The following is a 13,342-nucleotide window of genomic DNA, read 5'->3' as shown; positions in this document are numbered from 1 at the left end:
AACCGCCATAGAAATAAATCTGAGTTTGTTTGGTGTCATGCTTGTGCAGACGGGCACCTTGTTGGAGGCCATCTCGCTGACGGAGCGGTGGGTCTGAATGGTCTCCAGCTGGTCCAGACACCAGTCCAACTCTTCCAGTGTTTCCCGGGCCATTTGCTGGTATGTCTCCTCTGAGGTAGGGGCAAGGAAACATACTCAATTTGAAGCCATTACAACAAATATACCTCAGTAAATTACAATATTATGGAAAGTTGATTGCTTCCATAATTCATGTCAACCAAATATTGACTGCATATAAATGAACGAACTTTTCAGGAGGCCAATTGCTACTTAATTTCTACATAAAAATATTATTTATTTATTTATTTATCATTCTTTTTAAGCCATTATCGTAAAGTATTTTTACTTTGACTTTATATTACTTGTGTTCTTATTTTGATGACTATCATATGTCATATAATATAATCTTATATAAAATATTCATCCTTACCAGACAGGGTTGCTTGGGGAACGGTGGGTTGACTTGTGACGGGCGACCTCCTGTGGACAAACGCATCATTACATCAAACGCGGAACGGCACGCTGCTGCCCTCTGTCGATCCTTGACATCCTTTCACTATGAGTTCAAGAAAATCATTTTGACACTCACCATGGGTTAGAAATTGTTTCATGAATATAAATCATATCTATGTACCAACAAAATGGCGGCAAGCATGCACTGAATTTCTAGATAGTGTGCAATATTCCCAAAAGTAAAAATGTGAACCGTGCTGTTTATTTTTTCAAATAGCCTTCATAATTAAGCTGTGAGGCAGGAGGCTTTTTCAGGACACAGTGCGTAATTATAGAATGCTGATCATTCTGCTGCAATGCTTTTTCTTTTATATCATATTGATGCGCTTGAGGGCCTGCCAAAAACAATCGGCTCGATTCTACTGCATCGCTAAAAAGAGCATCCTTTTTAGAGTTATTGACCACGTCGTTAACTAAACGCCAGGATAGAAATGTGTGCCAGCAGCCACTAAAGCGGAGGAGCATCAAACACAAAATGATACTGACTTGTTAGTGGGTGTGGTGACATTGGCGAGGATGGTGAAGTTGCTTCTTACAGATCGGAGGCTGGCCAACACCTGATGGGAGGGGGGGGCACCACAATTAAGCAACGTGCCGACAATAATTGGCATACTGTCATCAAAATACCTGAGCGAAAGGGGTGACGATCATGTCTTCAGCATGCCTGTGAATGACAACTGTTAAAAAAAAAATCTCACATCTGAGTCCTAACACTCATTCACTGCCAATGACGGATATAGACGTCAATTTTAACTGAGCCGGCAGTGAATGAGTGTGATGGATCCAGGTTGAAGTCTGTTCACTTACCCCTCACTGTTAATGGAGGAGTTGCGTGACATAGTTTTGGGGGATGTGTCGTAGTCGGAGTCGGAGCGGTACAGGAAGGACTCCCTGCGTTGGCTCTGAGGGAAAGAAGGGTGCAGCACCAAGCCAGGACTCGCCTGCGAATCCATCGGACTTCGTCCCGGCGACGGGCCATTCTCCGAATCGAAGCTGGAGGAGGAAGATAGAAACGTTAATATGTGCTCTCGTTTGATAGTGTCACCGAGATGTGGCAGGATAAAAACGTGGCAGTCCGCCGGCATGCGTGAGAAAAAAGATGTGACAAGCGCCTCTTAACTGAGTATAAAGTGTTCGTTCTGAAAATTCCCCCGAAGCCCAACATCCACAACTTTCAGTGAGTAGAAAGCCATCAGAAGTTTTAAAGAGCATAGTAAATAAAAGGCACGCCGCAGAAGCTTTAATGTACCTGCAGTGACTCTGAGATAAACGTCTGAGCTCCTGAATGCTGCGGTTCAGTTTCAGTCGGCGGAACAAGGTGGATCCTGTGGGTCCGCGGCATTGCTCGCCCGGCGACATGGGCGAGGTGATCGAGTCGGCCGGAGGTGGCCCATCCGGACCGTCCCATAACGTCAGCTGTCGCGTCAGTTTCTTCTGAGTCATCGCCGCCCAAGGCTCCGCTTCAAAATGTCCGTCCCGTCTTGCGCGAGCGCCCCCGACTACCTAGCCTCGACTTGGACTCGAGCGGCGGATCAAATAACAAGGCCCCGATCCTCCCTTTGGTCCCGCTCGCCCGCATGCCAGCTGAGTCAAAGTGCATCAACATGCATATCCCGCTCTCGGATCCTCAGGCCTCGGATGCTTCAAATCCTTCCACTCCCCCCTCGACTTTGTTCTCGAGATTTATGCAGGTCTCCTTAATCCGTGCATGCGCCGGGGTCCTTTCAGGTCTGGCGAAGACATCGCCGCACACACTTCCACTCGAGCAGCCCTCGACCAGAGCGCAGCCCTCCCTTTCTTATTTCTTCTAATTAATCAACTTCACGCCCTTCAAATGAATATCTCTGTGACTCGGATTGTCTGCCCTCCCTCCCTCCTTCCCTCACTCTTCACCTCCTTTCCCTCTGGGCTGCGCGAGCATGTGCTCTCAATGTCCTTATCTCACGCCTCACAGTTGCTCTGCAGCAACAGGAAAGCTGATCAGTAAGAGACCACAGGCAACACAACAACACTCACTGTCTGTGTGCAATAAGGATTTGCAAGATAGGGAACCACCCAGGGAGAGCTATAAAAAAAAAAAGAAAAAAAAAAAGCAAGTTTTGGAAGGCAACAGTTGACTCACGACCCTCTTGCCCCGGTGTTTACACGTTCCACTAAAGGTCGTGGTAGGGGAAGGGAGGGGGGGAGGAGAGGGGGGCTATGTGCCCAAAACACTTGAGTGTTTTGACACCAACATCCTTGCAAGGAAGCAACAATTTGCGTGGCCTTTAGATAAGAACACAACTTCATCTTCATCGTCACTACCAGCAACAATTAGACCATGAAATAGCTTTTTCGAGCAAGGTGCAAGCAGGTCAAGCAAGACTAATTCGGCGATGACGTCTGAAAAAGAATATTCGACAAGCGCCGGGTTAGAGGGCGGGATGTCACACTTACATGGCCGGATGTTCGAACGCAGCATTATTTCGACGTGTTGCACCAGAAGGGTGTTACGATACTGACGGAAAGAGCTGAGCTGGTATTTGTTACGTCAATAAAAGGAGCCTGCATCGATTGTTATTCACAACATTGTGTTGGCATTTGGACAGCGCGGGGACTTTTCATTGCGTCATTGAAGAGGAAGTTAAAAGCTGAATATGGTAAAATGTGTGAACCATTACACAATGAGGGAATTTTTTTTTCTGGGGGGGAAATCCGATTCTAATTGAGTCGGATTATCTGCATTTGTGTCCTCTTAATTGGCTTTTGTTGAATTAAATTTTGTTGCAAATCATGAACTCATCAGAACATGTACGATTTGCAATTTGGGATAATCGCTCGGGGATCACCTTCAATTGGGATGTTATTGACTTTGATTGCAAGAGGAGAAATACTCAGTATGTGCACACCCCGCTTATGAAAACTCACACATTTAAAAAAAAAAAAAAAGACAACTTCAAGGGGAAAACGTCAGGAATCATCACGCTCATGACAGCTGCTTTTGTGATATGCAGAGAGCTGACAATTACTCTGTCGTGTGTCAAATAGTGAGCCCGGCCTGCATAATAGCTGATGAAAGCTGGCTAAGTGACTCATGCCCGCAGAGTGAGCACAAAAAAAATAAAATATAAAATAAAATAAACACCCCCATGTTGCACTCTTTGCTGTTTTCACTCGCACCGGACGCAAGATGGCGATAAGCAGCGGCCGTCTTTTTTTTTTTTTTTTTTTTTTTACGCACGACAAGCATTTCAAGTGATGATCAGAGACTTTTCGGTAGGACGCCGATTTGTGCCGGTTGAGCTGCTCCGTCTTTACAGGGAGATTGCAGAGTGTCGGCTCCGGGATGCAGAACACATTAAGTCTCGCTGCTGGACAACGCCTGAGGTAATGGATGTTAGTAAAACCCCATATTCGCCATTCGATCGCTGATGTGGAACTTGTAAAAAGCTTTAAGACTTCCACCCAGGAAAACATGTCCTACAAATCGACTTAAACTTCTAGGGTTATCTTTCAGGGGGTCCTTATGTGCCAAATAAGCTGCGGAAGTCATGCTGCAGCACTTTTTTTCCCTCCTCTCCTCTCTCTTTCTTTGTACAGAAAAAGGAAGGGGTGGATTAGGTGTCATTAATACAGCAACCTTCAATGCAGTGATTAGTTTGATTAAACCTCAACACATATTCCCTCCACGCTGACCCCTGCCCGGTCTCCCCGGTCCCCACGCGGAGTTTTTCTTGCCATTGATTATTCATTAGGATTCATGATGAGGAAGCGAGCTGGCGCCACATCAGCGTTTTCCCAAAAGTCTCGCAGGGTGTCAGCTCCTGCCGCCCCGCTACACGCAGCCATTAATCAGAGCTCTCAGCGAAAGCGGCGCTTACGCAAGACTGGCTTTTGGTGAGAAGGGTCAAAACCGATGCCTCCTGCATATGATTTCCTGAAAAGATTTGGACTTCTTCTTCTTGCACTAGCCAATCGCCCAATCTCTTCATATCACCAACTTAATGATTAACCTGCCCGAGTACATCACCCTCGCGCCCCCTCCAGCACGCCGTTTCAGCCTCGGAGGAGAATGACAGTTATTTCCTGCCCCCGCTTCGTCTTCTGCCAAGCAAGCACAGATGCTTATTTTCAGGCGCAAGCGCCAATCCCCCCCCCATCCATCCATCCTTCCTTCCTCCTACCCATGAGCCGTGCCTCACCCAGGCATTTAGCACCTGGCTGATTGCTAGAAGTGTGGGGGAGTGCAGTGAAGAGGGAGTAAAGAGATTGCAAAAGGGGAGCAGGGAGGGGGTAAGGGCAGAGCTGCTATTGGCTTGACCATCCTGTATAATCACAGCGAGTGAATCATCCTGCCAGCGAGCCATTGAGCATGTTGAGACGCTTTGATTCTGCAGGCCGGGGCACGCTTAGGCGGCAACGTGCCCGAGACTGACACATCTCCAATGACACGTTCGTGTCCGCTTGCCTCAGCTTGCCCTTTGTGTGCTTCTCAAGCAATGGACAAGAGGACAAGGGTTGACAGAGACACGCTCTATTTTACATTGGCATTTACAGTACATTGCACAAGAAGCACAAGTTCCCGGGGGGGAGGCCAAGCCATCTGGAGATTCAGGATGAAGGCATCCTCGAGGCCAAAGATGGAACAGCGGGGCATGGGCGGGGCATCAACAAGGGGGTTCCAGGAAGCGCGTCAGGGTAATGCAGACATGTTGAGACAAATAAATTCTTTTTTTTTAATGTCAGGAACAGCATCAGCACTATCCTTCCAGAAGCTATAACAATCAACACAGAGGTCCTAGTGGACCCGCCTTAGGTTAATTTCCTGGCAGAAGACAATTTTATTAGAGCATGCGTTAGCATTTGGAACAGCTCAAAAAGCTCTTCAAGTTGATCCTGGATGCGTGAGAGAAGGTTTATGACTCAAAAAGACTAGACCTGCAAGGAGACATATAGTGTCTGCAGTTGAATTCATTCCAAGACCAAACCACTTGTAGCTTAAATCGTTATTTCTCATTAAAATAAAAGGAAATGCAACTTATCCCAGATTGCATATAAATACAGTCAGCTTCCCTCAGCCCGATGAGCTCGGAGTCGCACGCCGTGCGGTCCGCTCGCATACCCAAGGATTACGGCGCATTATCCTTCCCCGGTTGGATCGCGACTCCAGCACAGAAGCTCAGGTCACCGAATTTACAGAACCGCAGGTGTCGGCTACAATCTGACACCTGCTCGATTCCAAGGGAAATAGATTTATTTGATGTGCTAAACCGGAGAGGATTACCGGATCCGTAACGTTGCTGGCAGACGGCCGCCATCTAGCAGCCTTTTAATCTATTAATGCTCGATAAACTCCACCTGGATTTAGCGGACCAGATGAGACACACAATTGGCTTTTATTTGAGGGAATTGCCCTGAAAGTCTCGTGGGGAGCCACAGTCTTCCAACCTTTTCTACGGCCTACTAAATTCTAACTACGTTATTGCTACGAAGGGAATATTGCCAAATTCGAATCTTTGGACTGCCTCAAATATTATCTTCCACAGATGCGATTCAATACACGAGTTCTATCCAAAAAATCCACCGTTACAAAGATAAGCAGGCCAAGGCCAAACAGTCCTTCAGATATCTTATGTGTCTCTGACTGATTAAAAAAAAAAAAAGATTCAGCAAGCTTACAAAACTCCCACACATGACCACAGATCCATCTGCCAAGATTCAAACCCAGAACCTCTCGACTGTGATGCAAATCACTAGCTCACCATACTCTGGCTGGCACCATTTATATTAAAAAAGGCCCAACAGTAATATTTTTTTTATATTAAAATGATTGATGTGACTTTCTGCTGTTTTGTCCATTTTTTGTCACCTATAAAGGATTAACAATGTCTCAGATGTAAGCTGCGTAATAAAACACGAGTTCACAGTCACTCTCAGCCGTCACGCTGCTGGCGACAGACATTCACTTCCCGGCGACATTCGCCGGGAATGCTGGAAAAGGTCAGCCACGACGCGCTTGACTCCTTTATTAAGTGCTTTTTGTTTGTCACCGCTGAATCGCCACGGTAGTGTTTAGCGCTTGGATCCGCGGCTCTATCCGAGTCCGACTTGCCCCGAGCGGCGGTGCTTTAAGAGCGACTGCCAAGGTGGCCTTTCGATGGGAGTCGGGTTGCCAGGTCGTGATGACAGATGGCTTCGAGATACACTGCTGACTGATATGGAAAATGAAGATCTGGGGGAGGGGATGCTCGAGCAAAAGCCAGAAACTGGCCATTTCCATGTTTGCTGGATTCACTGGCGACTCCCAGTGTAGGAAATTGTAAAGCTTTCCAAAAAGAACCAAGATGTCTTCTTAACTATTCACCAAAAGTATTTTTAAACACAGTTGAGAGATTCAGGTACGCATTCTGAACAATACCAAACCGTTCATCAGTGTAGCCGGCGTCAAAAAGGTCAAATCGTTACTTGGCTTTTCAGCGCCGCAGCTGTCGCGTGCACTTTAAAATGTCATGGATCGTTTCCAAGAGGTTGATTGATCAAGGCCCCCGCTACTTGAGAGCATCTTGCGATTGTCCGTTTCCCTCACAGCAGCTCCGCAGGGGAGCATCGTATCGGTTGCTGGCGCGGTCTAACCTTTAACTGAATCGTTTTTTTTTTTTCAATTAACACTCACATATCTCAATTCCCAAATGCCATTTGGGAATCGTGATTCCCCACACCCTGCTGTGTTTACACCCGCCAATCGGAATTCCAAAGAAGAGCCGCTCTTGGTTTAATGAGCATCCTCCTTCAGAGCGTTTTCCTCCTCCTCATCTCCGAAACAGATGGATTGTCTGACACGCCTTTGTAGTTTCCCGCCACTCGCAGACAAATGACTAGCTGAGCGACACAAACGTTTGTGAGTGCCTCGTCCGGAGGCTTTTGATGTTAAATGGACTTTGTCCGGGTAGGAATGGACGGAGGAGAATATCCAGGCGGCAACCTGCTGAATTTAATGAGGCGTATTTTTAGCCGGTTTTCATCGAAAGCGGAAGAGCACTTTTTAGCGAGCCAATTACAGCCAGCGGTGTGTCCATGCGTGAAGCCAACGAGTTGACGGAAGGTGGACCGCCACTCCGGCCTCCCTCCCTCAGCCGACAGGCCCACACAAGCACGCGTGTATTTTTAGTAGATGGTGACTCCCTCTCTGCAGGCTTTTCTTTTCATACACACCGAGAAAAGAAAACAGAAAAAAACGCAACGAGAAAGACGTGTGACTCATCTACAGCTACCGCCGTGTCGCTGTGACTCCGTTCCCCCTCATCTATTTCGAGGTTCCTCCAAAGGAATAAAGCTATCTGGCTTGCTCCATTTCAATCTCCTGTAGATTTTTATCATTTACTGCCACGTAGCTAACTAGAAAGGCAGCAGGGAACTAGCTAACTACTGTATATGGTTCCCTACGTATTCACGATATAATCTTTACTATGGTACAAATCTAACGTTTGGGCTATTTTGCTAGCAGGCTAGCTAGTGAGCATTCAACTCCAAATTTTGTATCTTACAATTTAAAAAAAAAGAACTACCAATAGAAAGTATTTCTAGATCACTTACTAGCCAGATTCTAATCTATTTTAGATTTTATCATTTACTAAACTGCAACAAGCTAGTTAGCAGCTACAAGCTAACTATTTTGATTTAATTATTTTACACAATGTAAAAAATCCAGCTAGTGGCTACCTAATTAGCGTAACCACTTTTTTTTGGACTGGCAGCACAGTGTGTTGATATGGGATGAAATGTATTGTTTTTTTATTTATATTACAATTCAAATATCAATCATTAAATCAAATATATCACATGCTAGCAGCTTATTAGCAATAGATGACAGTATTTATTAACTGCTACCAAAATGTAACAAATGTAACTATATCCCTATCTTAGCAAATCTACCTAGCCGTATCGTATCTGTGTATGTATCTACTGTATCCTGTGGTGTACATTTTGAAATTAATTACAAACTAATAAAACCATCCATCCATCTATCCAGTCTCTCCATATCCTCTTTCCTAATATGAATTCATGGCACATTAAGTCCAATCAACAAGCAAAACGCCCGCTAATAAGCAGCCTTTGCATCATATTCATCATATGCTATACAACGACGGCGGGCCGACCATTACTCGGCAAGAACGGGTAATTAACAGCGGTGATGTAACGCGGCGAGCGAATAAGCCTTGCCCAGCATGCAGCTGAGTGAAGAAGCGTTCAAGGTTGATTTGACAGCGAAAATGGTCCATTTAAAACGTCACGCCTAAACTGTCCTTTCATTTGTTAGCTATGTGGGCGAAGTACAGGCAAGGAAATTCCTGACTTGTTTACTTGGCTGCGTTGTCCATCATCGATCGCATCGACAGCACGCAAACAATACATCTGTAAACATTTTTATATACGTTTATTTTAACCCTGTGGGTTCATCATGTCCAAAATGTATGCTAGCTGCCTCATGCTAAAACATGATGCTAACGGTAACATTCATTAACTGCTAAAATGAACTCAATATGGATTCAATTTGTTTGGTTTAAGGACAAAATCTTGTTGAATTGCTTGATCACTAGATGAGGAATTTGAGGAACATAAAAAAAAATGAACTTAAAAAAACCCATAACGCTCCTCTGCAGGGGTCACAGGGGTTTTTGCATTATAGCTACCCTACTGCTACATTAAGCTGATAAGCTTTTGATGAAAGCACCATTTAAATTATCCTGTTTTTATGTTATGCCTTCCATGAATTAATAGAGCCATGTAATTACTATCCCTGTTGCAAATGTTTCCTGGCCTCCCCGGAGATGAAATGTAGCAATTAGCATAACTGCACTCCACTATTAGAGTACAATTCCCATAAGAGTTAATAGAGAGGAGAATCCCATTAGTAGGACTAGACTAACAACACAGATAAACTGGCAGTCATGGGCCGTTAGCAAGGTAAAAGCGGGTTGGTCCGTGCGTATTGTCCTCAAAAATCGTCCTCGTAGCGGGCCGGCGAATGAGCCGCGTTTGTCCGATGACTCAGTCTGCCTGTCGTGTTCGTTCGTGTCACTCACTTCCAGGCTGCCCCAAACGGCCTTCGTCTCATTTCTTATTTTTTTTCAAGGCAGCAGAATTCCCCCCACCCCTCCAGAAAAAAATGTTCCATAATTCAAATGTGCTTCTTCTGTTTCCACTTGGCATCACCTCGCACCAGACGCACGCCGTCTGTTGTCCAAGACGTCTGGAAAAGTCGAGTCGGCCAAATGAAGCAGGGAGATGTTTAAATCAAATGGTGAAAGGTGTATTTTTATTTTATTTTTTCAGCTTTTGCCTCGGCGCTTTTTGCCTGGAGGGAGTTGCGGGGGCTTGCCATTGTGAGTGACTAAAAATGTAGCATGTGACCTAAGAGATACAGTTCAGTTCTTCTAGCTAGAGTAGGTTTTATGATATTCTCCTTTTGCAATATTAACCAAAATAACGCCTTTGGACTCATGGGGGCACATAGAGCATTTTTTTTTTTTACTTCACTTCCCCTTTAAGGCAAGCAGGTGGTGTTACGTGAAGGGCCTTTTCTCGTTTCCAGGAGTGTTTCGGTCTGGCTCTATTCGCAGCAGCAACAGATGGTCGAATAGAAGCGAGCTCCAGTGGCTTGAGCTGCATGATGGCGACAAACGCTTAACATGAGGGAAAAAAAACAACAACCGGCCAAGCGTTACCGTACTACGCTTTGCTTAGCATGCACAAACGACGCTCTTTATCAGCCTCGGGCGATGTCCACGTAAACAACTTTGGACTCCCTTCCCAAAATCTCCACGGTTATGTCCACCTGAAGACACACGCATAGTGCATGACTAAGCAACAGATGGCGTCGGAACGGCAGAGCCATTTGTAGCCCGAGGAAGGGCTTTTCCAGATAAGGCACCATAATAACAATGGAGGATCAAGTAAAGGGGAATCAGTTGAGGAGTGATAGCGAAATCACTCTCCAAGCTTCATTTTTTAACGCCGTGCTATGCTTTTATTGCCTTTCTGCAATAAGTGTGATACATACAGAAGATTGAAACGTCATTTTCTCAAGCCCACACACTCAGCTCTGTTTCTTTTTCGCTTCCACGGGGTTGCCATTTTGATTATAAATGTGCATCGCGTGCAGTTTATGGACGAGGACGCCTGCAACGCAAAGCCTGAAATGTAGCAGAAATGGGAGCTGTCTACGGACGAGCAGTGCTGAATTTATGAAGAAGCCTGTAGGGAGCAAGTGCTGACATCAATCGTGAAAAAATGCCAATTGGACACAAAATGGAAGTAGAACACTACTTTTGAGGAGAAACACTGCTGACGTGCTAACGGTTAGCATACAAAACGACTTTAATTGGTGACAGTTTCCAAAGTGGTCAAGAACGGACAAATGGGGGGAGGGATGGGGGGGCGTGTATGGCAACCAGAGGCTGGAAAGTGACGTGAAGCTCAATGAAACAGCGAGAACCGAAGCTGGTTGTGTTAATCTCATTACGCCGAGAGCCCCCAGGCTCCTCTGGCCCTATTTATAGCAGCCTGACAAAAAGAGAAAGGCCGGCCTTCGTATGTGCGCCGTCGTCGATGTTGCTTATGCAACTGAGTGGCAAACGATGATGCCAATCATGAGGGGGCCCCTCGTGTCAAACGGAAAAAGATCATATGTTAAAAAAACAGACAGCTTCCCTCGGCGCACCGGCTAGCATGAAAGCAGCACATGAGAATTTGGACGTCATATTCCATCAAAGTTGAAATATCTAAAGATATTTGTCTTTTGAATGGTCACCTTGCCAAAAAGAAAGAAAGAAATGAAAAGAGAAGCCAGATGTATTGCGAGAGGACTCAATTTTGATCCTCTCACAAGAAGAAAAAGCCTCATTTCCCACAAGTAATCACACAATCAGTCTCGGGACACACAATCACACACACACGACACTATGAACACACACACGCTCACATAGAGCGAGAGGGAACTCAGACTGAGGGAGTTAATTACCTCCATCAAGAAGGTTCTGTTTGCACCAGTGTGGGTTTGTTTATGTGGCATTTCTTGTATTTTTTATTTTAACGACAGTTCTTTTTGCTCCCATTACTGTGTTTATTAGTGACAATTAGTAATGAGGCATAGAATTATTATTATTTTTTAAATCAATCTAACCCAAATTAATTGAATTAAATAGGACTTGTTGGAAGGACGAGAGAAGAAGAGGAGGCGCTCCCCTGACCTCCGGGCGGTGCATTTTGCTCGTCTGACCTCTGACGCAGTGAAAGCGGCGCGCTGATGTGTGAACGCGAGCGTGTGTGTGACCTACAAGGCGACAGGTTGTGCTCACATGTGGATGCGGGCACGCTCCCCCGACCACGTCGACACTCGCCCTGAGCGCCTTTTGTGCATCGTGGAAAATTCTTGTGGCGGCTGCAGGTGGTTTCTTTTATTCCATTCTATTTTGTCCATTTGTTTTTCCATTTTCCCTCCGAAGCTGCAAACATTCCTCGACAAAAGAATTAACCGTCAGATTTAGTGTTAACCCTCGCACTATTTTTTTTTCTCACTAAGTGTACTTCCAAAAATGTCCCTGCAATTTTGCACCTTTATCATCCGGCTTTGCGTGATTAAAATGAGCAATTGGCTGACATTTTGAATTCCAAACTCCACATTTCACTGCTTTGACAGCAGCAACATCAACAGAGCAGGAGGTGCATGTTTTTGGTAGCAAAGGTTGACATATATTTCATGCTCCAATCGCTCCCAGATGCTCCAGCGCAGGATGCACGACCGCTTCTGAAATGAAGCTGCGAGCTGCCGTGACGTCCCCCCCCCTCCTCCTCCCTCCCTCCTCCTCAGCATCATCATTTCCTCCTACACGTTTCCACTTGTGCTCATTTGCACATCATCTCCTGCAACGTCGGCGTTGTGTTCCATCTTGACGCCGTGTGGAATAAAAGCATTGGGACGGTGAAAATGGAAGAAAATACGGAACCACGAATCCAATCACTGGTGTTGGATCTTCTATCTTATCAGTTCTGCTCTAGTTCAGCCTATAAGATATTTGGTGGAGTTCTTCAACAACAACAAAGTTCTCCAAAGCCCAAACTCTTCAAATTGTTTAAATTCAGAAACAACAAACCAATTTGTACCGATGGATGACTTTTTTTCAAGCTATATTACAGTCCACAAATTTGGACAAAACAGTACTCAGTCATCTTACTCGACATCCTCTGCATCAAATGGCAAAAATTAGTGCCGTACTGATGAGCTAAGAGAGGAATTATAAATCCCACTCAAGCTCTAAGCAGGACACAAATGGATTCAAAACTTCATCCATGGCGTGCTATAAGATTCAAGGATGGTACATTTGGCTAGCCTAACGAATCAATTCAAAACCACCGCTAGCATAAAATTGTCCAAAATATCGTAGGCAGGACGGTCTAGCCCTGATTGAATTACTGCTGAAAAGAATTGGCCGAATAATTCTACCTTTCTCCAAAAGAACAATGCAACTCGAAACACAAAGCGAGGCGCTAAACCCCAAACGCGAAAGGTGCACAATGCTAAATGAATACCTGTCTGATAGCATCAATCAAAACAAACCCTGGTTATCTCTGCCAAGGCAGAACACGACGTGAAGTGAATTCAACAAGCTTGTATTGTTAAGCTTTCGCAGCCTTCATTCTCACACTAACAATGGGGAACTGTTTTAAATTTAAGTATAAATGTGATTAAAAACACAAATACTAAAAGTCTGATTCACATGGCGGTTAGCAA

General features: G+C 45.2%; 1 protein-coding gene across 3 annotated transcripts in view; it reads right to left on the bottom strand.

Moving 5' to 3' along the window:
• The window catches only part of pde4a (phosphodiesterase 4A, cAMP-specific), a 32,308-nt gene that overhangs the window by 10,841 nt on the left and 8,125 nt on the right, over positions 1-13,342 (bottom strand). Inside the window, exons 1-6 of one of the 3 annotated variants that reach the window (XM_049745458.2) lie at positions 3,010-8,311; positions 1,381-1,566; positions 1,201-1,237; positions 1,060-1,130; positions 491-540; positions 58-170 (exon numbers count right to left, since the gene is read on the bottom strand). In XM_049745458.2, the coding sequence (XP_049601415.1) occupies positions 58-170; positions 491-540; positions 1,060-1,130; positions 1,201-1,237; positions 1,381-1,526 (417 nt within the window). In that variant the 5' untranslated portion in view covers positions 1,527-1,566; positions 3,010-8,311. The other 2 variants (XM_049745457.2, XM_049745455.2) reach the window with 2 other exon arrangements.

Source organism: Syngnathus scovelli, chromosome 16, assembly GCF_024217435.2.
Source record: "Syngnathus scovelli strain Florida chromosome 16, RoL_Ssco_1.2, whole genome shotgun sequence".
Classification (NCBI taxonomy): Eukaryota; Metazoa; Chordata; class Actinopteri; order Syngnathiformes; family Syngnathidae; genus Syngnathus; species Syngnathus scovelli.
Note: the sequence above shows the minus strand (reverse complement) of the source record. Positions and strands in the feature narration are given on the sequence as shown.